The 26,529-nt window shown below is 36.4% G+C and overlaps 3 protein-coding genes across 6 annotated transcripts; 1 reads left to right on the plus strand and 2 right to left on the minus strand.

Annotated features, from left to right (window-relative positions):
* The first annotated feature begins 372 nt into the window (after window positions 1-372).
* Window positions 373-7,227, plus strand: LOC306885275 (26S proteasome non-ATPase regulatory subunit 4-like). 4 transcript variants are annotated; one of them, XM_079441692.1, is made up of 10 exons: window positions 373-694; window positions 4,026-4,166; window positions 4,264-4,378; window positions 4,538-4,624; window positions 4,752-4,820; window positions 4,917-5,132; window positions 5,422-5,530; window positions 6,182-6,313; window positions 6,406-6,458; window positions 6,656-7,227. In XM_079441692.1, the coding sequence occupies exons 2-10, from the start codon at window positions 4,045-4,047 to the stop codon at window positions 6,821-6,823; spliced, it is 1,071 nt and encodes a 356-aa protein (XP_079297818.1). In that variant the 5' UTR covers window positions 373-694; window positions 4,026-4,044; the 3' UTR covers window positions 6,824-7,227. The 4 variants fall into 4 exon arrangements, with proteins under 4 accessions (XP_079297818.1, XP_079297820.1, XP_079297817.1 ...); XM_079441691.1 differs by lacking the exon at window positions 373-694 and adding an exon at window positions 2,269-3,475; XM_079441694.1 differs by lacking the exon at window positions 4,538-4,624 and having other exon boundaries at window positions 617-694; window positions 6,656-7,139.
* Window positions 7,227-19,336, minus strand: LOC306885274 (uncharacterized protein). Its single transcript, XM_079441690.1, has 5 exons — window positions 19,153-19,336; window positions 17,126-17,254; window positions 16,640-16,954; window positions 16,262-16,564; window positions 7,227-16,148 (listed from the first exon to the last, which is right to left on the minus strand). Exons 2-5 carry the CDS (start codon window positions 17,207-17,209, stop codon window positions 7,941-7,943), a joined length of 8,910 nt encoding a protein of 2,969 aa, XP_079297816.1. The 5' UTR covers window positions 17,210-17,254; window positions 19,153-19,336; the 3' UTR covers window positions 7,227-7,940.
* Window positions 19,337-23,453: 4,117 nt separating this feature from the next.
* LOC306885262 (uncharacterized protein) lies at window positions 23,454-25,648 on the minus strand (the record flags this gene model as incomplete). Its single annotated transcript, XM_079441673.1, has 4 exons — window positions 23,454-23,781; window positions 24,833-25,120; window positions 25,253-25,403; window positions 25,606-25,648. 4 exons carry the CDS (start codon window positions 25,646-25,648, stop codon window positions 23,454-23,456), a joined length of 810 nt encoding a protein of 269 aa, XP_079297799.1.
* Between the last annotated feature and the right edge of the window lie 881 nt (window positions 25,649-26,529).

Here is a 26,529-nt window from a genome sequence, read left to right on the forward strand (position 1 = left end):
TGTTGTTATATGCATGTCAATTTTATTTAATTTATTTTCTTAAATATGGGTAGATAGTATTTATAGAGTTGTAACTTTTTAGTTTTAGTCACTTTTTCTTATTTGTAAGTCGCTTTGGACAAAAGCGTCTGCTAAATGACAAAAGTAAAGTAAGTAAACTAAGTAAGTAATAATTTGAATGAAAATTACAATTTACACTCAGTTATGATTGCATACTGTTTTATAATGTACTACAATACTGAGGTGAAGATATTTGCAATAAGTAGTATAAACAGCAGAAAAACTATTTTAACAGTGTAAATAGAATAATTAGGCTGTATCCGAAATCGCCCCCTATACCCTCAAATAGTGCACTATTTGAGGGAACGGCCATTTTAAGTGGTGTTCGAAACCTTAGTGGATGTTCTCGAGTGCACTCATTCAATCCCACAATGCACCGCAAAAACGAGTGTACAACCGATGTACACTCAACCATAGACATAAAGAGTCTATGTCTATGCACTCAATTATGTCTATAATTATGTCTATTATGTCTATGCACTCAACGGCTAGAGAATCCCCAGAATGCACTGCGAGAGTCGCGCGCCGAGTGAATTCCCGCGTCTCGCCAGAAGATGGCGCCCGCAGCTGAATCATCCATCCATTGATTTTAGAAGCGCTGGTCCACGGCGTAATACAGTGGAATACAACAAAGGTACAAAATTAATTGTAAATTGACTATTAGGGTTTATACATAATTTCCGTGACAGAGTTCAAGATAAATCCTTCAATCTTACTACTGGAGCTGCCCGTTTCAAATGATTATTTAACAGGAAGCAAACTATGCAAAAGCAGCAGTCCTTCCGGTGCATTCAGTTTCCGAATTCACTCACTCGTTTTCATTCACTCCTTCAAGTGAACTATATGAGTGGACTAATGTAGGGAATAGTGAATGAGGGTATAGGGGCGATTTCGGATACAGCCTTAGTCTATTTCCACTAGGGGTTTTCAAACTGTGGGTCGCGGGGGACAAGGTGGGTCGCACAAAGTTCCTAGGGCGGGACTATATACAAAGATTAATTACGAATTAGCTACTTATTTATTGCTCAATGCGATTTTCGAATCGCAAACGCCGGGATTTAAAACACGTGTTTTGAAGCGCGGGCGCGCACGAGTTGTATTAATAGTGAGGGTCTCAGAGCAAAGGCTCATTATTAAAATGCTTGTCCGCATTATTAATGAGAAGAAACTTGCTCACTTCACTGCGCTGTGTTCTGCATGAGATTGCATACACCGGAAAATTCAAATGTTGCGAAAACTGTTTCAGGAAGTCTTTGTTCATTCATTTCTATCTTCTGTTTGAACTCTGCGCTAGAGCCCTGCATTTCGGCCCCGACTTTCTTATACCTCTAGGGCCGGGCTTCGGGACAACTTTCACGTCATAGTTCAGACGCGGGCCGGGCCTCGGGCCTGTTTTAGGCCTCTCCTTATTTTTATATTTAAAAAACTATATATTTTTGTTGTTCCGCGGCTGGTGGAAACAACATGAGTCTGTGCTATGTGGCTGTCAAGAGTGCCTTCAGCGCAGATGAAGAGTTCTGCCTTCAAATACACGCAATAAAGCTTGCCATAAAGTCCCAGCAAAAGTAATTACCATGAATGTGCCCATGACTTATTTACTAATAAACTAGTGTTTTCTGTGTCAGTGTCGCAAAGATGAAGATGAAGATCCTGACTGGCCATCTCCTCATTAGACGCGCCTTTAGAGAGAAGTGCATCTTCATAGATTATGATTATAATGAAAGAGTTTTTGTTTTCGATTTGATTTATTTCGTTAAGACGTAATTTAAAGCTTTCTATAGATATATTTATCATGTCTGTGAGGCATGTATTTGCTGACTTCCGGTTAATTTTTGTGAAGCCACCTGTTCAAGACTAGACGGCAGAAAGCGCATCATTGTTTTCTATTTTATAAAAGCAGACGTTTTGTTGATATTTTGAGTGCACACAAATAAAAGTAGACCCTTTACAGTTCCGAATGATGCAGTACTCTTATGAGCAAAAAAAACAAAACGGCGTATTTTAAGTTGTTTCCATTGAAAAAAAAAATGCAATTGATGCTGGTGCCTCCATGTCCTGCACTTTAGCTTCAACTCTCCGCACAAACTATTGGATACAGCGCACATTTATATAGGTTTAACGTTTAAACATTGATATATGCTTGAACTGTTTTAATATATCTATAGATTTTATTTTAGGCAAGTTGTGATGATTTGTGAAGGCTAAATTGATCAAACATATGCTACAATCCGCTTGGTCGTTACTTTAAGAAAGAAAAAAAAAACGTATGCCTATTTATAATGAACAAAAAACGTTTTTCTAAATTAACTTAATAAGAAAACTAAACGAAATATAATCACTTTGACATAATATACAAAATTTAACTATTTTAATAGCTGAAACGTCTGCTAAATGCATAAATGTAAATGTAAATTTCACATGTAACCACAAATGCGGGGTTAATTAACACTATACAAACATTTCCACATGCTAACATAACAGAATTTACAAAATGTCCTATTTCCTTGCCATATCATCACTAGGCTATATAGAGAAAAAAATGCGCCAAATTTAAAAAATCTTTTGAAGATATAGCTGAACATTTATTCAACCATTGCAAAAGTAAATTTGGATGAAGTAAATTTGTCATCTCGGTTTAGTGTTTATTTAAATTTTTTTTTTTTTTTACAATTATTTCACAAATATTTTAATCTCCAAACTATTTGAGAATCTGTTTTTCTTCTTAAGCTTTGCTAAAAAAAAAAAAAAAAAAACTGTTGGGTTGAAGGCATTTTCTGCGTTGAACCCAGCGATGAGTTTAATAACACTCGCACCGGAGTGAGCGCATTTCAAGGTTTTATGGACATATTTCATAGACTCATTATCGTCTGTAAATGAATAAATTAAAACGTAAATATTAGTAGAGAAATTTTACAGTGGTACTATAAAATAAAACGGCTAATTTTTTAAAATACTTAATTTCTGCCATATTATGCTTTTAATTAAGATTAAGCTTATAGTAATGTCAATTGTTTTTTTATCTCAAATATGTTGGTGGGTCTTGAAATAGAAATAGGTCGTGGAATGGAAAAGTTTGGGAACCCCTGCACTAGCACATTGCTAATAGCTTATCGCTAAAAAATACTGCTAAGTTTGGGACAACATTGGGGTAAGGAAATTTTGTCAATTTCAAAGTTTGGCGTGAACTATCCCTTCAATTTAACAACGTCCTCAGCAACGCGAACTCCAACCACACGTGAGAGCGACAAATACATTTCCACGCCGCGTCAGCGTCCGCGACAGAACTGTCAGCCAATCAGCCTCGCTGTTACAAATCGCGTCAGTGTCCTACATCTGTAAGCCAATCGGCGACGCCGTCACTTTGGGAAACGGCCTAGAGGATTTCCAAGATGGTGCTCGAAAGTACTATGGTCTGGTAAGAAATAAACAAACGCGTTGTTTTAGATATAGTTTCGCTTTTTACATAGTTAAAACTCCTCAGAATTACTGTAAATTCATAGTTTTATTTTGTTCTGTCACACTTTTGAACCCTTAAACGAGAACAAGAAAGGGAATTCAATAGTCGGTTTCTGATTAGAATGACATTCTCCTGAGTCATTATTCAGTCGTAGCTCTACAATAAAGAAACGGACCACTAACACAAAAACAGATTTATGACCTATAAACAATCGCCACTTATTAGTGATCTCAGTCTGATAGCGTCTTATTTAGTCTTCTAGAGCTGTCACGAAGCGATACTGGCTGTGCCTCAGAGATTAGTGAGCAGAATTGTTAGTATAACGCCCTCAAAAGATGTCTATATAGGCAGCTCACTCTGTTTTGATTCACAGACATTTATCTAAAGCAGTTTTCCACTACTGGGATCCAGTTTACTTTGACTGTTATGTAAATAAATAATTATTATTATTCTCTTGCACTTGTATACAATGGATGGAAACATGCTGATTGTCTTCATGTCTTAACAGTGTGGACAACAGTGAATACATGAGGAATGGAGATTTCCTGCCCACCAGATTACAGGCACAGCAGGATGCTGTCAACATTGTCTGCCACTCAAAGACCCGTAGTAACCCAGAGAACAATGTGGGTCTAATCACAATGGCAAAGTAAGTATGTCGTTGTTGTATTATACGTCATACATGTATGATTTGTCAGACAATGGTGTTGTTTGCATGTAATAACACATCTTTTGGTTTGGTGCAGTAATTGTGAGGTCCTCACCACTTTAACAGCAGACACAGGCCGTATTCTCTCAAAGCTCCATGCGATTCAGCCGCTGGGAATAATCTCCTTCTGCACTAGCATACGAGTGGCACATGTAAGTACATTCATTGATGGCTAAAGGGATAGTTCACTCAAAGATTGAGTTCCTTTTGTGTTCCATTGAGGAAAGAAGTTCATAACATGCTTTGGGGGATTTCCTTTTTTAAAAAGTACTTTAATCTGTTAACATTTACATTTGTGTGTCTGCATCTAGTTGGCACTAAAGCATAGACAAGGCAAGAACCACAAGATGAGGATTGTTGCTTTTGTGGGCAGCCCAGTAGAGGACAGTGAAAAAGATGTATGTTTATTTGTTGTTGCTTTTTATTGTTCATGAATGACAAATGCTTTTCATCTTACCTTGTTAGTCAATTGTGATATTTTGATAAGTTTTACAGTTTTTTTTTTTTTCACCAAATCCTTTCCAGCTGGTAAAGTTGGCAAAGCGGTTGAAAAAAGAAAAGGTCAATGTAGATGTGATAAATTTCGGAGAAGAGGTAACTGGCATGCAACCTTTCTTTTGACCACTTAAAAATCTTTCAGATTTTCTTGCTTCGATTTTTCACTTTCTCTCTTTTAATCAATCTGTTCAGGAAGTGAACACAGAGAAACTGACTGCATTTGTGAACACTCTGAATGGAAAGGAAGGCACAGGTTCTCATCTGGTCACAGTGCCCCCTGGGCCCAGCCTGGCTGATGCCCTTCTGTCTTCTCCCATCTTGGCTGGTGAGGGTGGTACCATGATGGGCCTGGGTGCAAGTGACTTTGAGTTTGGAGTGGACCCCAGTGCTGACCCAGAACTGGCTCTGGTAAGATACAAATTCTTCTTTTATATAACTGCACTGAAGAACGAGTCCATAACCTTAACAGGTGAAATGTATTGCTTATTTAAAGGTGAAATTACTGATAGATACGTTAAATATGCAGAATCATCATTCCTTAAAAATGTGTGAACACTTAAGCTCTGTGATGCTTTAAATTAGTTTGTTTACCAGCAACTGAATTAAGCTTTTTTTTTTTTTTTACTTCAATTTCACTTGACTTATTCTAATGAAATTGAAAGGGGATATAATTATTTAAGTTGCTCTTGATCCACAGGCTCTGCGTGTGTCTATGGAGGAACAAAGGCAGAGGCAGGAAGAGGAGGCTCGAAGGGCGGCGGCCCAATCTGCAGCTGAGGCTGGCATTCCCACCTCAACCGCTGATGGTAAGGATGTATATAAATGTTTAAAGTAGTGAAGGATGATAAGCATAGTGGCTCTGTGCTAGTACTGGGTAGATTGCAGGTTTCAAAATTTACCAAAATTTTAAGGATTGCATATATTGCGTACAGCGCTCTCTCCACCCCTCAGGACCATGACTGAGGTGCCCTTGAGCAAGGCACCGAACCCCCAACTGCTCTCCGGGCGCCGCAGCATAAATGGCTGCCCACTGCTTCGGGTGTGTGTGTGTTCACTGCTGTGTGTGTGCATGTTGGATGGGTTAAATACAGAGCACAAATTCCGAGTATGGGTCACCATACTTGGCCGTATGTCACGTCACTTTCACTTATTAGGTCTTGCTGGTTAGTATGACCCCGCTGGTAGATGCTGGTACTACATGATCCGACAGCATAAAGCATCTTTCACATTTTGATAGCCTTTCATGGTGACTTTAACATGGTCCTAATTCTGAATAACCTTTTCATGTATTGATTTATTTGTGTAGCCTGTTCATGACTGTAATGAAATTGGATTGATGTTTGCTTTTTATTATTAAACAGATATTCACCTCAGTACTTTGATTATTTACCATTTAGTTGATACCCATTGCAAGACCAAGTCCTGATTTTCTGTGCCTCTTTTCTTCTCCCCTTCAGAATCAGAAGAAGCACTTCTGAAGATGTCTGCCTCTCAGCCTGAGAGCAGTGTGGCAGCACTGCCAGACTTCAGCAGCATGACAGAAGAAGAGCAGATAGCCTATGCTATGCAGATGTCCCTGGCAGGTGGAGGTTTGTGCCTCCTCCTTGTACCTTCTTATTCTTAGATTATGCTCTGTGCTTGACATAGTATGTGACAATGACCATTATCCCTCTTATGTCAGAATTCGGAGAATCAATGGATACGGGAGCGCCAATGGACATTGCGAAATCTAAGGTAATAAAAATGATTGTCTGCTGGCCTCATCAGTCTCAGGATACCGAGAAATCAAATTTCAAATTTGCTTGTATTTTATAGTGTCAAATTGCTGAGCAGTTTTTGTTCATTATATATACGGTACCCGTGTATTTTCCTTGTGAACAGAACACATATCACAATGTCTTTTCTCTTGGGCTTTTTAACTGATTCTACAGGAAGAGGATGATTATGATGTAATGCAGGACCCAGAATTCCTCCAAAGTGTCCTGGAGAATCTACCTGGTGTTGATCCCAACAATGAGGCCATCCGTAATGCCATGGGCTCCCTAGCCTCTCAGAGTGGTAACAAACAAGAGGGGAAAAAAGATGAGAAGAAGAAATAAATTCAAGTGTTCTGTGACTGATTGTGATTGATGTACAAGCCACTTGACATGTGAAATGAGTTCATTCAAAAGGTGGCCATCAGAAGTCCTTATAAAAGCAGTTTTAGATGCATATGGAGTTGCTAAGACTTTCACTACCAGATTATTGCAATGTTGTGTGGTACCTCAAAAATTCACACATAGCTTGCTAATAATCTTTTTCCCCTTCTGCTTTGTGCACAATTGATTGAATATTTGATAAAACCATGCAAAACATGTATCCTGAACGGTTTATCCTTTTTCTATTGCCATTAAAACACAACATCTGGTCACAAGCCTTACAGTTTGTTATTTTTCTTGGAAACACATTTTACTTTGGTTTTTCAGTAGTATTTTTGGTAATATAAATAAAAATTACACATGACAAGTAGTATGTTTTATTAAAAAAATGAATACACTTAAAACCATAGAATCTTTTGGATCTTTTCAAAGACATTATTTTCCAGAAATATTCTAATGTTCTCAAGATCTACACATTTTTACAATAAACTATGTTTGTCTCAGCCAGACAGCTCAAGGTTAATCTACATTGAACCACCTCTCAATATTACAAAACTGAACTTTAAAAGGTTTTGAAAATGTAAATGTAACCATGAGATTTTTACAGAGGAAGGACTAGGAGGTTGTGCAGTTATACAGGATTATGTATATCTATTTACAGAACCAAAACTGTCACTGAAGGCACAAAAGGAGATGATAAATGGTAGTACAGAGATAACTGTGATGAGGCATAGTGACATGACCCCAGTAATACAGTATTTAAGAGTGGCTAGTGGGCAACAATTTTTAAACTGAATGGACCTGAGGGTTGAAAAAGCATGTTAGAATGAAGAGTCGTAATGCTAATTTTTTCACACTGTTCAAGACGTAAAAAAAATAAAAATAAATTACAGCCTGTATTTCAGCCTTTAGCCTGTAAAGGCTAAATTATTTAGCCTATATTACAGCCTGTATTTCTGCCAATGTTTGCTTTAACATTGGAACTGTAAAACATAGCGTCATCAACACATTTGTTTCAAAACATTCATTTTAAAGCATAATATCTGTGGGAAAATGTCTCCTAACATTATCACAATGATCAGTGTACTTTTACATATGCATCTCCCATTGCGTGAAGTATGTAATGTTCATAAAGGCCCAACACGCTGGTTAGTTTTTCAGTACAGTCTGCACATTCAAAACTCTCCTCTGACTCTTCTTCTTGAGTAGGTTGTTCTACTTCCATGTCAACACTTGTCTCCACAAATGTAGGGCTTCTCTGACAGTTGAGGCTGTAATTATGTTGACCATTTGCCATCATCTTTATGCTTTCATTTAAATTTAGATTGGTGGTTTCCTGATCTGAAGTGGCCTGAGGTAGGTGTGTGCTGTCCAATTGAGAAGTGATTTCACTATTTGGAAGTTCAGGACCAGGATTCTGAGAGTCTGAGACCTCCTCCGGTTCATCAGGGTCCAAATTAATGACAGGAAGCTGCATTTTGCGACTAGGGGACACATAGAGCTTGTCGGGGTGGGAATAAACATACAGGCTGTCATCATTGGGTATGCTATCAAGTTTGAGGTTTGATATATGATTCCTGTGAGTGGAAGGTGGGGTAGATGGTGTGTCATTACAACAAGAATTGGACAATTTTGAGGTAGGTAATACTGCTGGACGGATGTGAGTCTTTGCATCTCGAGAATGGCGTATCTGATGAGCATAGAGCAAATCTCCAGTTGAAAAGCTCGCTTTACACCTTTTGCATTTGTGAGGAAAATCAAGCGGCTTTGATGGAATATCAGGGAGGGCCGGTCCATGGTGTATGGTGTGCGTTTTCAAGTGTTCCTTTAAGACTCTTGTATTTGTGAATGATAGATTGCAAAGGAGACAAATGTGAGAGGTAGAACCATTGTGCAGAAGACTGTGCTTGATTAGGTTTGTTAAACTACTGAAAGTCTTAGAACAGACATCACATTTCAGACTTTTACGAAGTTTATGAGACTCACATTGGTGAGCATGCAAGCTTGCCTCCTGAATGAAGGTTTTGGGACAGAGTGGACAAGCATATGGTCTCTGCCCGGCATGGTCAATCATATGCTCTCTAAAAGAGCTAAAGAAACGAAACTGCAGGTTGCACTGTGTACAGGAGTAACAACGGCTTTTTAGGCGATGACGCTGCTGATGTAGCCATAGTTTACTCCACCTTTCAAAGAACTGTCCACAATGTGCACAAGTATATCTGAAACCAGGAGCATGCGTTTGCAGATGAGCACTCAAATCCCTGTACCTCTCGAATCGCTGACCACAACGTAAACATTTAAATTTCCAAATACTCCGAGTGATTTCAATGCATTCTAGAGAGCTACTAGGGGAAGTACAGTTAACATCAGAACGAGCGGGTGATTGGGTATTTGGGAGCTTGGTGGGTGAACATGTTTTAGGAAGTTTTGAAAGATCTGTATCTCTTGTTTGTGTAGGTTCCACATCCATCAATCGAGGCAGCTGCGGGAGCTGTTCTGAGCTGGTTGGTGTTTGGGAATTCAGCTGAAATCCTGTACTTGGTAGACTCTGAGATGAGGTACACTTTAGAGGGTAGATTTGGGTAACGCTTTGCAAGATTTCGGCGAGTGTTGCACCACAAATCTTCTCCTCCCCACTTGACTGGCAACAAACCTCACAGTGCACATTCATCTCTGAATCCTTCTCATAACACTGTCCACAAGAAAAACAAATATATGGGGGAGAGCTGGTGTGTGTTTGAAGGTGAAGTGTATATTGGCACCATTTCCTGAAAAGCTGTTTGCATATTTGACACTTGAAGAATACTGGTGTGTTCACTTGACCATCAACTCCTTGACTTACAATGAAGCCCTCAATGTTACTGCTCGCCTCATCATTTCTCCTTGCGATGCATGTTTTGGATGCTTGGTGCATCCTAAGTGCAGACAGGGCACTGAATCCATGACCGCAGTGAAAGCAGGAGAAAGGTGTCTCACCAGCATGGTCTTGAGAATGATTTTTTAGTGCTTTTAGTTGGTTAAAGCCTTTTCCACAAATTGAGCAAGCATATGGTTTAACAGGCCAGTGGGTTTTTTCATGAGCTGTGAGGCTTGACTGTTTCCAAAATGTCTTCCCACAGTCTTTACAAGTCAAGGGCTTCTCCACTTCATGCACTTGCATGTGATCCTGCAATTTGACGCGTTTTACAAAGTCTTTCTTGCGAATAAGGCACCCATAATTGTTTGGGGCCTCCGAAGCCACATTTGATGAAGTATTTCTTTTGCTCTTTATGGGCTTCTGTGGTTCACTGTTTGCTTTTGATTCCTGCAGGTGAACTTTAAAATGACACAGCAAATCATCTTTCTGCAAAAACCTTCGGCTACAGCAAGGACAAGGAAAAGAGGTATCCTCTTTATGTACGTTATGGTGGGACTTTAGTTTAGACAGTTGAGAAAAGGTTTTTCCACAGATCTTGCATTTGTAGGGTTTGTCCCCTGTATGAACACGTTGATGAATGGTATATGCTGTAATGTGCCGAAAGGCAACTCCACAGTATTTGCAGGTGAGAGGTTTCTTCACTATTTCTTTAGGCTTGGATCTTATTGTCCTGTTATTAGTCACTTTGTTTGGCATTACAACACAGTCTTCACTATCCTCCTTCCATTCTATGGAAGGCTGGAGTGCATTTTCTGGCTCTGGTGGGTTATCAAGTACTTTTTTCCCAGACGTTCCCATGCTTAGTCCATCTGCTTCCTGAGTACATTTCCGTTCAATGTTGGGTTTGATTTTTGTATCCAGAGAAATTTGTTTTGACTCCTCCTTGAACACATTACTAGAAATGAAATTACAAATTCCTCTTGAGACTCCTGTATTATCAGTACAGGATTCCACAGAAACCTCAAATGAATCTTTTCTGTTCAGCTCAGCACTGTGTTCTTCCACTTTGCACTTCTTGACTTCTTTCATTAAACTGGAGTAGAGGTCACTGGGAGAACTGCATAGGGTGTCTGTTTTTGGTGTTATCTTGCAGGTCCTTGGAGTTATTGGTGAGATCATTTCAACACTGTTTGACTTGGTTTTCTCAATATCATTTTTCTCTGGTGTGACTATATTATTTTGGTCCTCAGTGGGAAATTTACTGGTCATACTGAACTTTGTCAGCAAACCTTTGGCTGGTTCACAACAATCTTGTGTTTTTGATCTTTGAAGCTGTCCATCTTTAATTTTTTGTCTCTTCCGACCACGTTTTCTTCCTCTCAGTACTTTAATTGTTGCCTTATTCTCTGTCTTTATATCTGCCAACACATTGTCATATTGTATAGCAGTTTTTTCACAGAGTTTCTGTTTCTTCACTGTACCAGACATAGGCAAAGATGTTTTCCCTTCCTCATTAAACACATTTGTGGAGGTTTCTGGGAGGGAAGTTATGTCTGCTTTTTGAAAACCTTTGACTGATGTTACAGATGTTCTGCTGGATACTCTCAAGCTTGTTAACTTTGGGTCTCTTATTGGTCTTTTAAGGTTCTTCCCTTTTTTACGCCCAGATGTAGAGATGCTTTGTAACAAGAGAGAATGCTGTGTAACAAGTTCATTAGAACTCTGAAGGGATTCCGAGGGCTTCGTCCCCAATTGTTTGGTAACAATTACATTTTTATCCATATCTTTTTGCTTTATTGGACTTGCAGCTGCTTTGATAGTATTTTCTGTGCAGTCTTGACATGGAGAGAGATCTGAGATCTGGACAGATGGAGAGGTGTTATCTTCTAAATGTGCTACAAATAATTTCTTTTTCTTGCTTTTCTTTGAAGGGGGTCTTCCTCGTCTTGGTGGCTTTTTCTCAACAGTGTATTTGTCTTCACAATCAGCAGTTTGTGGGGAACTTGAAAGAGTCTCTCCAAGTGTTGTGTCTAAAGAGACTGTGCTCTTGCCCTGTGTTAACAAATTCTCAACAACTGGACCTGTGTTTATTTTTTGTGTCCTAGTTGATTTTCTTGATTTCAGTACTGGTTCTTCTGGAATGTCTGTTATCCTATGTGACATTTCAGAAATTTGAATTTGTGTGTTGTTTAGAAAATCAGAGGCAATTCTGTTGTCATAACATATATCTTTATGTTCCTCTTCTTTAATGGTTTGAGTCAACTGGCAAGCCATCTTCCTCTTCTTTCGTCCAGGTTTTCTACCCCTTTTCTTAGGGGGTTTTGTGGCTTTGAGGTCTTTTTGATCAACCACAGCATCATCTTTTTCAGGCTGCTGTGATCCTACCGTCTGACTATCAGACACTTCACATAAATCTGGAACCTGTGTAAAAGTGACCATGACACCTGCCTCATCTGATCCAGTATTTTTCTCTTGATGCAAAGAAACGCTAGTAAATCCATGTGTTTCTGCAATTTCCCTGGATTTTTTGGATTTCTTCTTTTTAACAACCTTTAAATGCTGGTCACAGCTGCCTGTTTCAAAATTCTCAGAGGCTACCCCTCTCACAACAGTTGGTAAATCTGATATTTTGTCCTCTCTGTGAGGCAGTTCTAGGATATTGCTTTGTTCATTCTCTTCTTTTTGTTCTAGCAATTGTTTCTTTTGTGTTTTCTTTGCCTTCTTCAGTGAGCTCTGAGGGCTGGCAACATCTTTAGTAGTAATGGAAACCTGGTTCCTGGCTCCAGTAATTCCAACATGACTTTCAGCTGTTTCATTCACATTGTCTGTCTTCATGCAAGGGTCTTGTGTTGCATCCTTACTCTGAGATACTGGTAGAGGCAGAACCACATCCTCTGGTTGATCATTTCTGACTTTCAGTGCCGATGTTCTCTTTTTCTTACATTTCTTTGTCATGTCTTCTGACCTTGAATTTGTCTCTCTATTTGAAACTGAATTTTCTTGCTGCACAGTAGTCTGTTCTCTAATATCGCTGACTGCTTGGGTAATGTGTGTTTTGCATTTAGTGGCCTTTTTAGGCTGTTTTTCCATCTTCACTTTTGTCTTCTTTTGTTTGAGAACATCTGAATTATCCATTTCTGTGGCTGGTGTAGAATCAAATGGATGGATTTCTTGTTGCATTGTTTGGTCAGCTGCAGGTGTATATACTGCTTCATGTTTAATGTCAGACATTTTCTTTGACTTTTTTCCTGTGCAGTGAACTGAAGTTGAAAAACATTCTGTTTGCTTCAGAGTGAGTGTAGAAGCCTGCATTTTGAAAAGAGCAACTGAATGGTCATCCTTAATTTCCTCCCTAATTGCCTTTTCCACAGTTCTTTTTTCTTTTAAAGTCATTTGTGAACTGGAGGCTACTATGTTTGCACCAGATTTTGAGGGTACTGCAGCCAGATCTTCTTGCTGGTTTACACTGAATATTTCTGCTGCCTCATTTTTTATTTTGGTTACAGTCTTTTTTCTTGGCTTTTTCAATGTGCTCCTTAGTCTAAAACTCCTTGAAGATTCAATCTTTGTAGGTAAAATAGAACTTTCTTGTGTCACAGTTGTAAATAAAGATGTTTCTTCAACCAAATTACCATTTAAGTGGCTGTCATTTGTTTTGTTTCTAGAAAATCCTTTGGCTTTCACAATTTCTTCTGGATTTGAAACCACAATAGATGAAACATCTTCTGAGGGCGGTAAAGTGACGTCGCCCTGTTGGCTAATAGTGGATGGTTTAGCTTCTATAAACTTGAAGTCTGTCTTTCTTCTCTTACTTGATGTCTTTTCTGTGTTCTGTTGGCTGACACCTGAATAGTCAGTTTCTGTAGTATACACAGAATCACCTGAAGAAAGAGTCATATGAGTGGGTTCACAGTTCTCACCGACTGTGTTACAAGAAACTTTTTTGTCAAGTTTTTTTCTTGTTCTGAATCTTTTTGTAGTTGGTTGCACAATGCTAACATCAGATTCTGTGAGTGCATTCAAAACACTTTGTTGAGCAGTTGTTTGGTCAACTGCAGGTACATGTATTTTCTTTTTCTGTGACTTTCTTGGTGTGCTGAGAATAACAGGAGACTCAACTTCATTTCCAACATTTGAAACAGAATCTGGTTGCTTAGCAGTGGCTGTGGAAGGCTGTGTGTCCAAAAGAGTAGTTTCACTGTCATCTGCTCTAATTGCCTTTTTTAGAGGACTTTTTGCTTTCACAGTTTTTGATTTGGGAGTCATCGTGTTTTCCATATCCTCTTGTGGGCACACGTTGGGTGTTTTTGCTGGTTTGTTGATATGTGCTCTTTTCTTCTGCTTTGATTTCTTTGGGTTATTCTGAGGGCTTAGAATCTTTAAAGATTCAGTCACTGAGGTTGAAATAGAATCGGTTTGACCCTCAGAGTCTAGTGAAGACTGTCTATTCAGCAGACTAGTTGCATTCTTATTTTTTCCTTTAGAAGCCTTTAAAGGAAATCTTTTCACCTTCTGATGCCCTTTGAGGTCCATGTCTGCCTCAACTTCTGAAAATGTTGTGGGAACATTTTTATGTGGATCATCTTTGCTTTGTAGTGTTTGCTTTGTAGTCTTTTTTCTGGACTTTTGTAATTTTTCTGGAATGGACTCTAGACTAGAGATGGCATGCTCCATTACTGCTGGATTACTGACTCCTTTCACTGGAGTTGTGTCACTGACCTGAAAATGTGATGTACAGTCCTCTTCTGGGGACAAGACAGTGCTTTGAGACAAACACTGATTGCCAAGGGTAGCAGAGTTTTTTGCCTTTAAACGTAACCTTGTTTTTTTCTTCAGTTTCTTTCTAGAAACAGCCTTCCTGTTGATCCTAGCATTTGAAAGTACTTCCTGTGAGGCTTCAGAGCAGCTATGATCTGGCTTTTGTGAGGTCTCTGCTGTATCTGCCAGTAGCTCAAGTTGTGACATCCGCCATTTTTTCCTAGGTGCAGGTGGGTTTACATCACTATTTGTAATTAAAACTTTCTCTTTTGGTGCAGTGCTGTCATGATCAGCCAAGAAAAGGTTTTGATTAGCTTTCTCCAATCCTGTCGTGTCTAGTTTGACAGCACTGTCTAATATTTCTGAGCCATACATAGAACAGTCATCTCTTTTATTAGATTTGTGTATTGGTCCTTTTAATGCTTCAAGCTCAGTTATTTTTCTTTTTCTTGCTTTCTTATGCCTTTGCAATGGTTTCTGTAGGTTATGCTGAGAGGAGCAGTCCATCCTTGATGTGGGAGAAGGTGGAGCTTCCTGAACATTCTCAGTAGATGGAGGAATACTGCTTTCTGAAGTAATGTTGAGAAGTAGCTTTTCACTTCTTTCAGAGTTTTTTTCATTCGCTTTAAAAGGCAGAAGATGCGTACTTAGACTTGTTGGGGTTTGTTTTTCTTGGACATGAATATCACATTCATCTGTAGTTCTTTGAGTAAACACAGAAGTTGAGGTAAGTGTCAGTGTCACATCTTTTGAATTGCTCTCTTGAAAACAAAGCTCATTTAATTTTCCACTTTCGACTGGTTCAAACTGAGAATCTTTGCATTTATAATCAGTGTGAATTTTGTTGGACACAACAGGTAGATCTGGAACTGTCTCTGATACTGAAGAAGAGTTCTGAATTTCAGGGGCAAATTTAGTTTCTAGCTTTAGACTGAGTTCAGTTTTGGTGTTAATAGATGTCTCTTGAAAATCATTAGTTTCAATTTTTCCTGGCACAGGTAGACTGTTCTCAGAGAACCTTTCTTCTGTTGATATCCGCAGTTTTAAGTTTTCACATTCAACCACAGCTGTGTTTTGACTGCCCACTGAGGCTGGAGTGGGTACAAGATCATAAACTTGCTTTTTTAGCTTACTGCCAAAGTATTGACTACTGGGCAGATATGCAGCAGTTTGTTTTATTACTGTAGTCTCAGAGACATGCAGATTGCTTGTCTTTACTCTCTCATCTTGCATATTATGCTGTAAGGAATGATCCTGAGAATTAACTGAAGTTTTTCCATCTGTAACCTCTGCTTGGTGACAGCCCTTTTGAAGATCAAGATGATGAAGACCATATACAGTAGAACTTTCAGGAACAGTTTCATTGTTTACTTCTGCCTGTTTGAAGCCAGTTTTTGTGCTGGCAGTTTTTCTAGGACTGACATCTTTGCCCGACAGCCCACATTGTTGTGTTGTTCCCTGGAGGGTGTGATCAACAGACTGGTTGTCCAAAGGAATACCTGGAAACTGTTCGCTTTTCATAAGACTTTCTGATGAAGAAAAAGGAGTGTATGAACTCCTGTCAAATCCTGGTAATAACCCTGGCTCATGTTCTCTGATTGCAGTAATTCCAAGTTCCTCTTTCCCTAGAGATGATCCAACATCTAATATGCTTGGCTCCTCATGTTTCCCCTGAGAACAGATGAAATATATGACAATAAATCAATTATTTGTTCTTTGAGGACTTATTTTGCATTCTGTTTTATAAAATCTACATTCAAAAGATTTTTTATATCAGCACCTACCATTTCCAGAACATCTTTATTTTTACTGTTGTCATCTGACAACATTGAAATAAAGGAATTTGATTCTTCTTTTACTCCTTGCTCATCCATGTTCTCATTTAGTTTGGATCCTGCAATCTGATAGTGGTCCTTCAATCTAAAATTTGTCTCAGTTTCAGGTTCTTTATATATAGGATTATAATCCATTAGGGGGACACGTTCATCCATGGATAATGTCTGTTCCATTTCCATTCCATTACTCATCTCTAAAGCATTTTTGATCACTGATGTCCAATTACCATTTCCCTGGTCCACTTCTAGGTTCTGTGAAAAGACAGATATTAAGTGACAGTGAAGAAATAACATTTATTTTGGTTATGCAGTGTAGAGGTTACATACCTTTTCATGTGTCACATATTGGGCACACCTGAGAGGAAGCATATGTGTTGCACTAGGTAATGCTTCACCCAAAGGGTCTGTCAAAAAATCACTTTCTTCCCTTCTCTCCACTGCTATCTTTTCATCCACTGCAGTGCCAGGTTTGATGAGGCAATGATCATCAGGAGAATAGGCATATTTATCAGAGTTTGTTAACATTGCTGAAGAAGTTCCATGGTAATCTGGTAGCAAAGCCTTAAATGCACCACTCATACAAGATGACAGTGGTGTCATTGGTTCTCCAACAGCAAAGCTGTCTCCTGTCAAGTCATGCTCCTAAAGAGATATTTGAGTTTAGAAGTGAGGAACTGCATGCAACCTAATATTGTTGCTCTTCAACCTTACAATTGAGCCAGGTACCGTGAGAGAACTCTTCCGCTCTTTCACAATAATTCTCCTCAGTCATTACTTTATCATAATGTAAAAAATAAAATGACTGTAACCTACCATTTGACGTTCCCCTGCTGTATTATAGGGAACCCTGCTGTTATGGCTTCCATGTTTATTCCATGGGGGTAACTCGTCATCCATGGTCCCCAAATGGTTTATTGGAGACAAAATATTCTTATGAAATGCCTGAGGGGGGAAAATTGTTTAGATTTAGTTCTAAGTTTAAACTCATGATTTGAACATTTCTTATAGATCAAAAATGTTTACTACCAAAATGAATTTTTTATATAAAAAAAAAAAAAAAACTAATTTTAATTTATTTTAGCTACATACAGTGGCATGCAAAAGTTTGGGAACCCCTTGCAGAATTCACATTCACTGATGCTCCAGAAGGCAACACAATGCATTAAGAGCCGGGGGTGAAAACTTTTGAACAGAATGAAGATGTCCAAATTTTTCTTATTTTGTAGAAATATAAATTTTTTTTCCATTTAGTACTGCCCTTCGGAAGCAACAGAAGCTACTTGCATGTTTCCTGGAAGAAAAATTAAGTACAATTTACCTTGATCTTCAAATTCAAAAAGTTTTCACTTAATGCATCGTGTTTCCTTCTGGAGCATCAGTGAATGTTTGAACCTTTTTTAATAGTTGTGTTTGAGTCCCTCAATTGTCCTCAGTGTGAAAAGATGGATCTCAAAATCATACAGTCACTACTGGAAAGGGTTCAAATATGCAAAAGATGCTGGAAAACTGAGGAATCTGCAGGACATGGAGAATTTTTCTGAAGAACAGTGCTCAGTTGAACTGTTCAGAACAAACAAGGGACTCAAACACAACCATCACAAAACAAAAACACAGTCGTAGATCATCCAGGTAACCACACACAGTAGTAAGAACCAAGGGTTCCCAAACTTTTGAATGTGGTTATTTTAATAATTTCAGCTGTTTGTTTATCTTGTGGACTATATGCAAACATCTTTTATGTAAAATATCTTACTCAGGACAGTACTAAATAAAAAATAACATGCATTTTGTATGATCTCTCTTATTTTGTTAAAATTATTCACATTTTCACAAATTCTGCAAGGGGTTCCCAAACTTTTGCATGCCACTGTATTTGTGTCAGAAAATAGAAGACTGCGTGATAAAGACCTGAAGATGACGATTTTGATGGCCGCATAAAATATAACGCTCTATTTTAAATTATTTACTTTAAATCTCCATATCTGCACCTTCTCTGTCTTGCATGGCAACATTCACAACTCTGAATACCTCTATGGCATAGAGTAAGGAAGTAACTGTACGCATAATCTTTGTAACATCTTTGTATCCATCCATTTAATATTCATTTCTACTCAGTTTTACAAGTTTCAATAAAATTTTCATTTTTTTTTAGAGTGTGTAAACTGATCAATTAATTCTTTATTAATTCTTGATTAGGCTAAAGCAATTATGATTTGTGTGAATATATATTCTTGTAAATAAATACTTGTAAATATATATTTTCTTGTAAATAGGCAACTTGTATACACTCATAGTTACTTGTTTTGGTTTTATGTTTCCCTATCCCTAACTAAATGTATATATACACAAGATTAACAAACACTGAGACAAACAACTCAGACTAACTCCCTTGCGATTATTTTGATAGTGACAGAAATGATCATTATAATAGTGTTTTTTAAATGTAAGTTACATTTTAAAAACAAAGGGGGAGGGGGAGTGTTCATGGACGCTACTAAATTACTTGCAAACCAAGGCTGGAGGAAGTCCGAGCTTCTTGTGCAGTCGACCATAAAATAATATTCCTCAAAAGCGTTTATTACAAACCCACAAATAGTAATTCGATGGTTTCGATTGACGGAGTTTGTTTGTTGGTCGCGCCTGAACCTTAGCTTTGTGCTAATTCGCAAACTAAATATTACTGCATTTATATAAATTTACATGAAACACGACTTAAATGTTAAGTGAAAGCCCCAGTAGTCATCTGCTCGATGAACAGTATAAAGCAGTTCGCGTAGGCCAGTTTTGAAAATGTAAAAAATGCAAGCCACTGTGAGAAAACAGTGGGCTCGTGCACTCACCGCTTAATCCCTGGCTCGCGCACGGTCATTTATTATTGGTTGTTAAGAATATGTCCATTTATCCCAGAGCGTTGCTACTGTATGAATATCCGTGTCGTGTAATTATTTCCCCTATTTAATGCATCTGTTGTGGGGTCCTGGTATATCCAAACACAACATCCGTAATAGACCGGAAGACTGAGAAGTCTGTGTGGTGTGGGACACTCGTGTTGTACTGTGAGTGCATAAAAGTTAAATATTGTTACATTATAGAACAGAGTTTGGTTCAATAGATTTATTATTAGCTATTTGATGTATTTTGATAAGTTAATCACGTCTATTGTATATTTCTTTATATACATTATTGATTCCAACAAATATGTTTTTGAAGTTGATTCTTATAACTTGGCTGTTGACCCAGATTTAAATTATTTTCCATCATTTAATGCTTCAAACTCTTGTAGTTTTTACTGAAAATCAGTTTAATGATTTATGTAGATCTTTGCCTTCTAATGTCTTTTCTACTTTTCATTTGAACATAAGAAGTTTATCTAGGAATTATGATCATTTTATTCATTAATCTTTATTTAAACATCAGTTTTCTATTATTGTTTTATCTGAAACATGGTTAAATGAAAACTCTAGAGAAATATTTAAATTATCTAAATATAACTGTTTTCATTATGTTAGAAAGAACAGGTTGGGAGGTGGAGTATCTTTGTTTATGCATGACGATTATAAATTTAAAATTAGGGATGATCTTGCCTTAAATTCAGATATAATTAATGTGGAACATTTATTTGTTGAGCTCTCAATTGGTCATGGAGGAGGAAATATTATTGTTGGTGTTATTTACCGAGCATCTGATTCCAATATTCAAGATTTGAATGATACTTTTACCAACTTACTTGATTTGATAAACAATGAGCATAAATATTGTTATATTTTGGGTGATTTTAACATAAATCTTCTAAAAAAGAAATTTGATACCCCTACTGCAGATTTCCTAAATATTCTTTATTCTAGTTATTATTTTCCTCTTATTCATAAACCTACAAGAGTTTCAGCAACTTTAATTGATAACATTTTAACAAATTATCTAAGTCAAGGAATTAAATCTGGCGTTTTATGTTCAGACTTCCCTGATCATTTTCCTATATTTCACTATTCTGAAATTAGGGTTAACAGTGTTAAACTATCAAAATAAATTCAGCAAAAGAGAATTATGAGTAAGTTAAATATTTCAGAATTTAAGGATCTGATTTATAGTACCTCTTGGGATGATCTGTATAAGGAATATGATGCTGATAGAGCATATCAACAATTTATGACTGTTATTAGTTCTAGTTTTAATAAATGTTTTCCAGTCAGTAGTTCTGCGAAGAAATTTAGTCAGGACCTTAATAAGTCTTAGTTTATAGTTAGTTTACGGAAAATGTTGAAGACAAAGAACAAACTCTATAGAAAATATATTTTAAATCCCACTCCTCTCACATGGTGTTTATAAATCTTACAGAAATAAATATAACCATTCTATTAGATCAGCAAAAAAGCAATACTTTGGTGAAAAATTTAATTTATGAAATGATATTAAATCCACATGGAAAGTAATAAATCAGTTGCTGCAAAGAGAAAAGACCAACTCGGAATTACCTTCAGACTTTGTGGATGGCGAAAATTCTTTTAATGCTCCATTTGACATAGCTCAAACATTTTATGAATTTTTTGTTAGTGTTGGTCATAAATTAGCTAATAATATCCCTATTGGTAATGGTGTACCCCTGGATTATATATTAGGAAATTTTCCTTTTATCTCTATTTTTAAGCCACCTGAAATGCAGGAAATAAGTGAAATTATTGATGAATTAAAATTATCTTCAGTTGGTCATGATAATATTTCTGTATTTCTTGTCAAACTGGTGAAATGTTCAATATTGCAGCCACTTGTTCACATTTTTTCTCTTTCTTTGAAAACAGACATTGTACCAGAGGATTTAAAAATAGCTCAAATTATTCCTCTGTTTAAAGCAGATGATCTGCAATGTTTTAACAACTATAGACCTATATCTATTTTGCCATGTTTCTCAAAAAGTTTAGAAAAATAGTATATAAACGGATTCTTTCTCACTTAGACTCAAATTCTATTCTTTATAAGCATCCATATGGATTCTGAAAAAAACACTCTACTTATATGGCTTTGCTTCACCTGATTGGAAAATCAAGAATTTGCTTATAGTATTTTTTTAGACTTGTCAAAAGCTTTTGATACAGTTAATCATTACATTTTATTGGATAAATTGTATAAATATGGTTTTCATGATTTTACATATAAATTGTTGATGAATTATATTTTTAATAGAAGACTTAAAATAAAAGGGTTGCTATTCTAGCAAAGCAAGCCTACTCTGTGGGGTTCCTCAGGGGTCCATAATTGGACCATTACTATTTCTTATTTATATAAATGACCTGTCGAATGTTTCAAATATTCTTACTCCAGTTATGTTTTCTGATGATACAACCTTAGTTCTCTCTCACTCAAATTTTAATTCATTGATTAAGAATGCAAATGATGGTTTACTTGCTCATGCAAATTATCGTTAAATATGATAAAATCAAGTTTTATAATGTTTAGTGGTAAAAAAAAATATACCCAAAGGATTTATCAAAAATTATTATGGAGTCTATTGAGGTGCCTCAAGTGTGAACTACAAACTTTTTGGGAGTATTTATTGATGAGACTTTGAGTTGGAAAGAACAAGCTGATTGCGTGAGCAGAAAAATACATAAATCTACTGGTAAGGAGGGTTAGGCATCTTGTTACTACAGAGTGTCTTATGCTTTATTATAGTTTAATTTATCCGTATGTTTCATATTGTAATATTTTTTGGGCGAGTACTTTTCCTACTACTCTTCGAATAATTTTTGTTCTTCAGAAGCATTTTGTTAGGATTGCAACCCGATCAAACAAATATACTTCATCTGCTTCTTTATTTCATAAACTTCTTACCATTTATGATATTAATATTTTTCAAATATGTGTTTTTATGCATAAGATATATTCAAGTGAGGGTTACATTCCAGAGCAATTTAAAGTGTATTTTAAAGTAAATTCACAGGTTCATTGTTATTTAACTCGTAAACTTTCAAATTTTAATTTTCCTAAAATTCTCACTTGTAGAGGTCAATACTTGATAAGATTTAGGGGTGTTCAATTATGGAATAATTTATCTCATATAGCAAAAAAATTTTCCTCTTTAACATGTTATAAAAGAAGAATAAAAGATCATTTAAATGCTGCTTTGTAATAATTTATCTGGTATTTTATGTACCATAGATGGTTTATTTTGAGTATATTCTGTTTTTGTTTTTTTCGACATGTTGTAATTAATTTGTATCTGTATATTTGTAATTGTAATCTAGCTCTTCATTTAGTTTCATGAGTTTATTTGTTTTTCATTGTTTAGGTGGAGGCTCTAAATAAGCCCTTTGGGTTTTCTGCCACTCCCTGCACAGTATATGGATTGCATTATATATTTTTTGATTGTTTGTTTGTTTGTTTATTGTGTTTTTATTGTATCTATTTACCCTTGTGCAAAATAGACTAAAACTAAACTGGAAACACCCACAAAATATATATATATTGTAATGTATTATATGGGTCAGTGACAAATAATTATTTGTAATAGTGATAAATTAATAATGATCTAAAAAAAAAATGTCTAGTTCAAAAACGTTCTAAATGTTAAATCGTTAGAATTTATATTTTAAAAGGAATGTTTTTTATGCTGGTTTGAAAAACGTTACTAGTAAAGTGTTAATTTGTATTATTATTTTTTTTTTTAAAGAACAGTTTATTTTTAAGATTAATAATAAAAGTGCTGACTAATATAGGCCTTTTTTTTGTTTGTTTTTTCATACCCAGACAGTAGCCTATACAAACATTTACAAGACCTATACATTTTTAACTTTAAGATCCACAAAAATATGAAAATGACTTATTCAGAAATTAAAACATGTTTACCTTTTATATTCTTGTGTATTTTTTAATAAGAGATTCAGAGAAAACTAAGTGATGTCATTGACCCATATACATGTTATACACAGACAGTTCATTTAACCAGGATACTTATACTCATGGGTACATGCTGGTTTTATTGAGCTTTATTTTGCATAGCTTACATCTGTAGTTACATCCATGTGCATCCATGGTATATTTCACTCATTACTTTGACATTTCCAATACCTTCATTTCTGCAAGCAACGTTTAGTGAAAAAGTTAATCAATTCATTTTCCTATGAGACCTCATTCTTATACACTGGTATTACAAGCCCTCCATGACTGTCTCTAGTTGCTTCTGGACCTGAGACACATAGGGCTCAAACCAATTTTTTATCTCCTCTGCCTTTTCCTGAATTGTGTTACGCATATTCTCTGTGTTCTTCTCAACTTTCTCCTTGAGGTCCTCCATTTGTGATTCCAGTTTCTCTTTTATTCCTTCTCCCTGGCTTCTCAGCAGATCTGCCAGAGTCGTCAGCTTCTCTTCAGCACGCTGATGCACTGAGGTGAAGTAAGGGTCGAGACGATCCTTCAAATCCTCCATACCCTGATTAGCACGAGAGCGAACCTCCTCAAAGTATGTTGACATTTTCCTTTAGACCAGAGAATAAACAATCACAGAAATAATTCAAAATGGAGATTTTCATAGATTCGTTTTTTACTATTAACTATATTTCCAAAAATAGATGTTTGCAAATTATATAAAATATATTTTTGGTTGCACTTTATTTTACAGTGCGTGTACTTACATGTACTTACAGTGTACTTACCCAAGAAAGTACTGGTAATATAAGGTAACTACATGGGGTAGGGTTAGGTTTAGGGGAAGGTTCAGGGTTAGTACTTAGTTATTGTAATTACCACAATAAATACATAGTATGTACATGAGGAATAGGACTGTAAAATAAAGTGATACCATATTTTTTTATAAAAAATATATATAGAATATATATACAAGTTATTTTATTTTATCTTAAAATTGTGAAAGTGCAAATCAATTTTTTTTAATTATCTTTTGATTATCATATCTATGGTATTTCTATGGTAATGGAGATATCAAAGTCAAAATGTGAAACCTTTTATTTATTTAATGTACATCCTAAACTGTCAGTGTCAATAAGGAATACTAAACAATGATGTCCAATATTAAACAGTGATATATACAAGAACAGTAAGTTATAAAGTTTGCCTTGTACACTACCATTCAAAACATGGGGCTGGTAATAATTTGTAATGTTTTTGAAAGATGTCTCTTATGCTAAATACTGTAAATAAGGAACATTATAAAATATTATTACAGTTCAAAATAACTGTTTTCTATTTTAATACATTTTCAAATGTAATTTATTCCTGTCGTGACAGTGTCACATGTATCTTCAGAAATCCTTCGAAAATGCTGATTTGCTGCTCAACAACATTTATTATTATAAATGTTGAAAACAGTTATGCTGTTTAATATTGTTGTGGAAACAGTGATTCTTTGATGAATAGAAAGTTCAAAAGAACAGCATGTATTTGAAATAGAAATCTTTTGAAACATTATAAATGTCTGAACTGTCACGTTTCAAATGTCTTTAAATGGTAGTGTACCTTTTATTGAGGTGGAGCAAAAGTCATGTAATTGAGATCAATTATGTCACTCACTTGTTGATCTCTTGGATGTCCTTGTTAAAACGTTTCCTTAGTTTCTTGGCGTAGTTGTTGACCTTGTTCTTGACCTCATCAGCGTTCTGTTCCACAATGGTTCGGAGCTCCTCTGTGTATTCATTGACACGATCCTTAGCGTCCTCCATATGTGTGCGGAGCTTATTTGCCAGCAGCTGAACATCTTCATTGAATCTATTGGCAGTCTCCTGTGCATAAGGGCCCAGTTTGGAGTGCAAGTCATCTTTGTACATTTGCAGCTCCATCATGCTTTCACTCATCAGTGTGCTGCAAAGCAATGAATGTCAATATCATACATCAGCTTTCTTGACTCTGGACTTTAAGTTAACTTTCTACATCTTTACAGATTCAAATTTTCAAATATTTGCTCTGCTACAATGTTTTGTAGCATTTACTCACTCTAATTCTCTGCCAAGCTGGGTGGCCTTGATGTTGTCCCTCATCTCCTCAGCCTTAGAGGTCAGCTCGGACACATGGTTCCAGAACTTATGCACTGCCTCTTCCCAGCGGCTTTTTGGCTCATCCTGAAACAGGAAGCGCCCCTGGCAGCCTGAAAGTCAGAACGGAGCACAAATATTGTTTAATGTATCAAATATTTGTTAATGTAGTCCGTTGTTGTAGACATCTCATCTGTACTGTCAAGCTCTCAAAGAAAACCATCACATAATCCATTCAAATGATCTGCCGAAGTAATCCAAGTTCTATTCACATTTTAAAGTTGTGAAGATTTGCATTTGTTGGTGATCTCTTACCTGAAATAACAGCGAGAGCAAGGATTACAGCCACAAACTTCATGATTGTTTTTGGACAGTACACCAGACAGATTTTCCAATGTGTTCTGTAATGGGAGTTTGGAAGCAGCTGGTATTTATATGGCTTGGATCACATTCATGTTGATAGCCATAATGTGACTATGAACAGGTGAATTGGCAGCTTGTGTCCAAAGTTCTTCAGATACTTATCGCAGTCTTCCATTCCACGTTGCAGGATTAAGGTTCCAAAAGGACAAGATGTACTATAATTTAAAAATTGGTTTATTAAAAATGAATGTGGCTCATTGGTTAGGTGTTCTAGCCAGAGGTATCTCAGTGAAAGCACAGAACAAAGTCATAATGTCATATTTGAACATCAATGTATTTTTTATTGAACGCAATTGAATTGTTAATACCAAAATAATCACAAAACACAAAGAGATGGATCAAGTCATAAAAAGTGGGACATTGATGTTAATGTCAAAAAAAGACCTTTGTTGCAAAACAAATATTTCATTGTTATGCAACAAGACATTTGCTACTAAAAAGCATCTTGGCTTGCATGATTCAAGGATCAAAGCTTATCATTTATCTCTCGTCTAGTTGCAATTTTATCACTGTACTTCACATTCACCCCATTTGGAAGGAGCATTGTAATGCTTAAAATGGAGCTGTAACTATAAGCTCAGCAAGCTAAGAACACTTGACTCATGTAGCCATGTTTTCCTGTGCCCATGTATTGTTGGCTTCTTTATATAGATGATATTATTTTCTATGGTACGTCTACAGTACAGTACGGGAAAATGACATTGTGTTTTAAAGTAAAACAGGATAAGATATCATGTCAGCAAATCAGAATCAGTCTATTATCTTGAGCATTTCTTGCATGAAGACTTTGTGCAAGAGGACTGTGATAAACAAATT

Source organism: Barbus barbus (genome assembly GCF_936440315.1).
Source record: "Barbus barbus genome assembly, chromosome: 19".
NCBI classification, from domain to species: domain Eukaryota; kingdom Metazoa; phylum Chordata; class Actinopteri; order Cypriniformes; family Cyprinidae; genus Barbus; species Barbus barbus.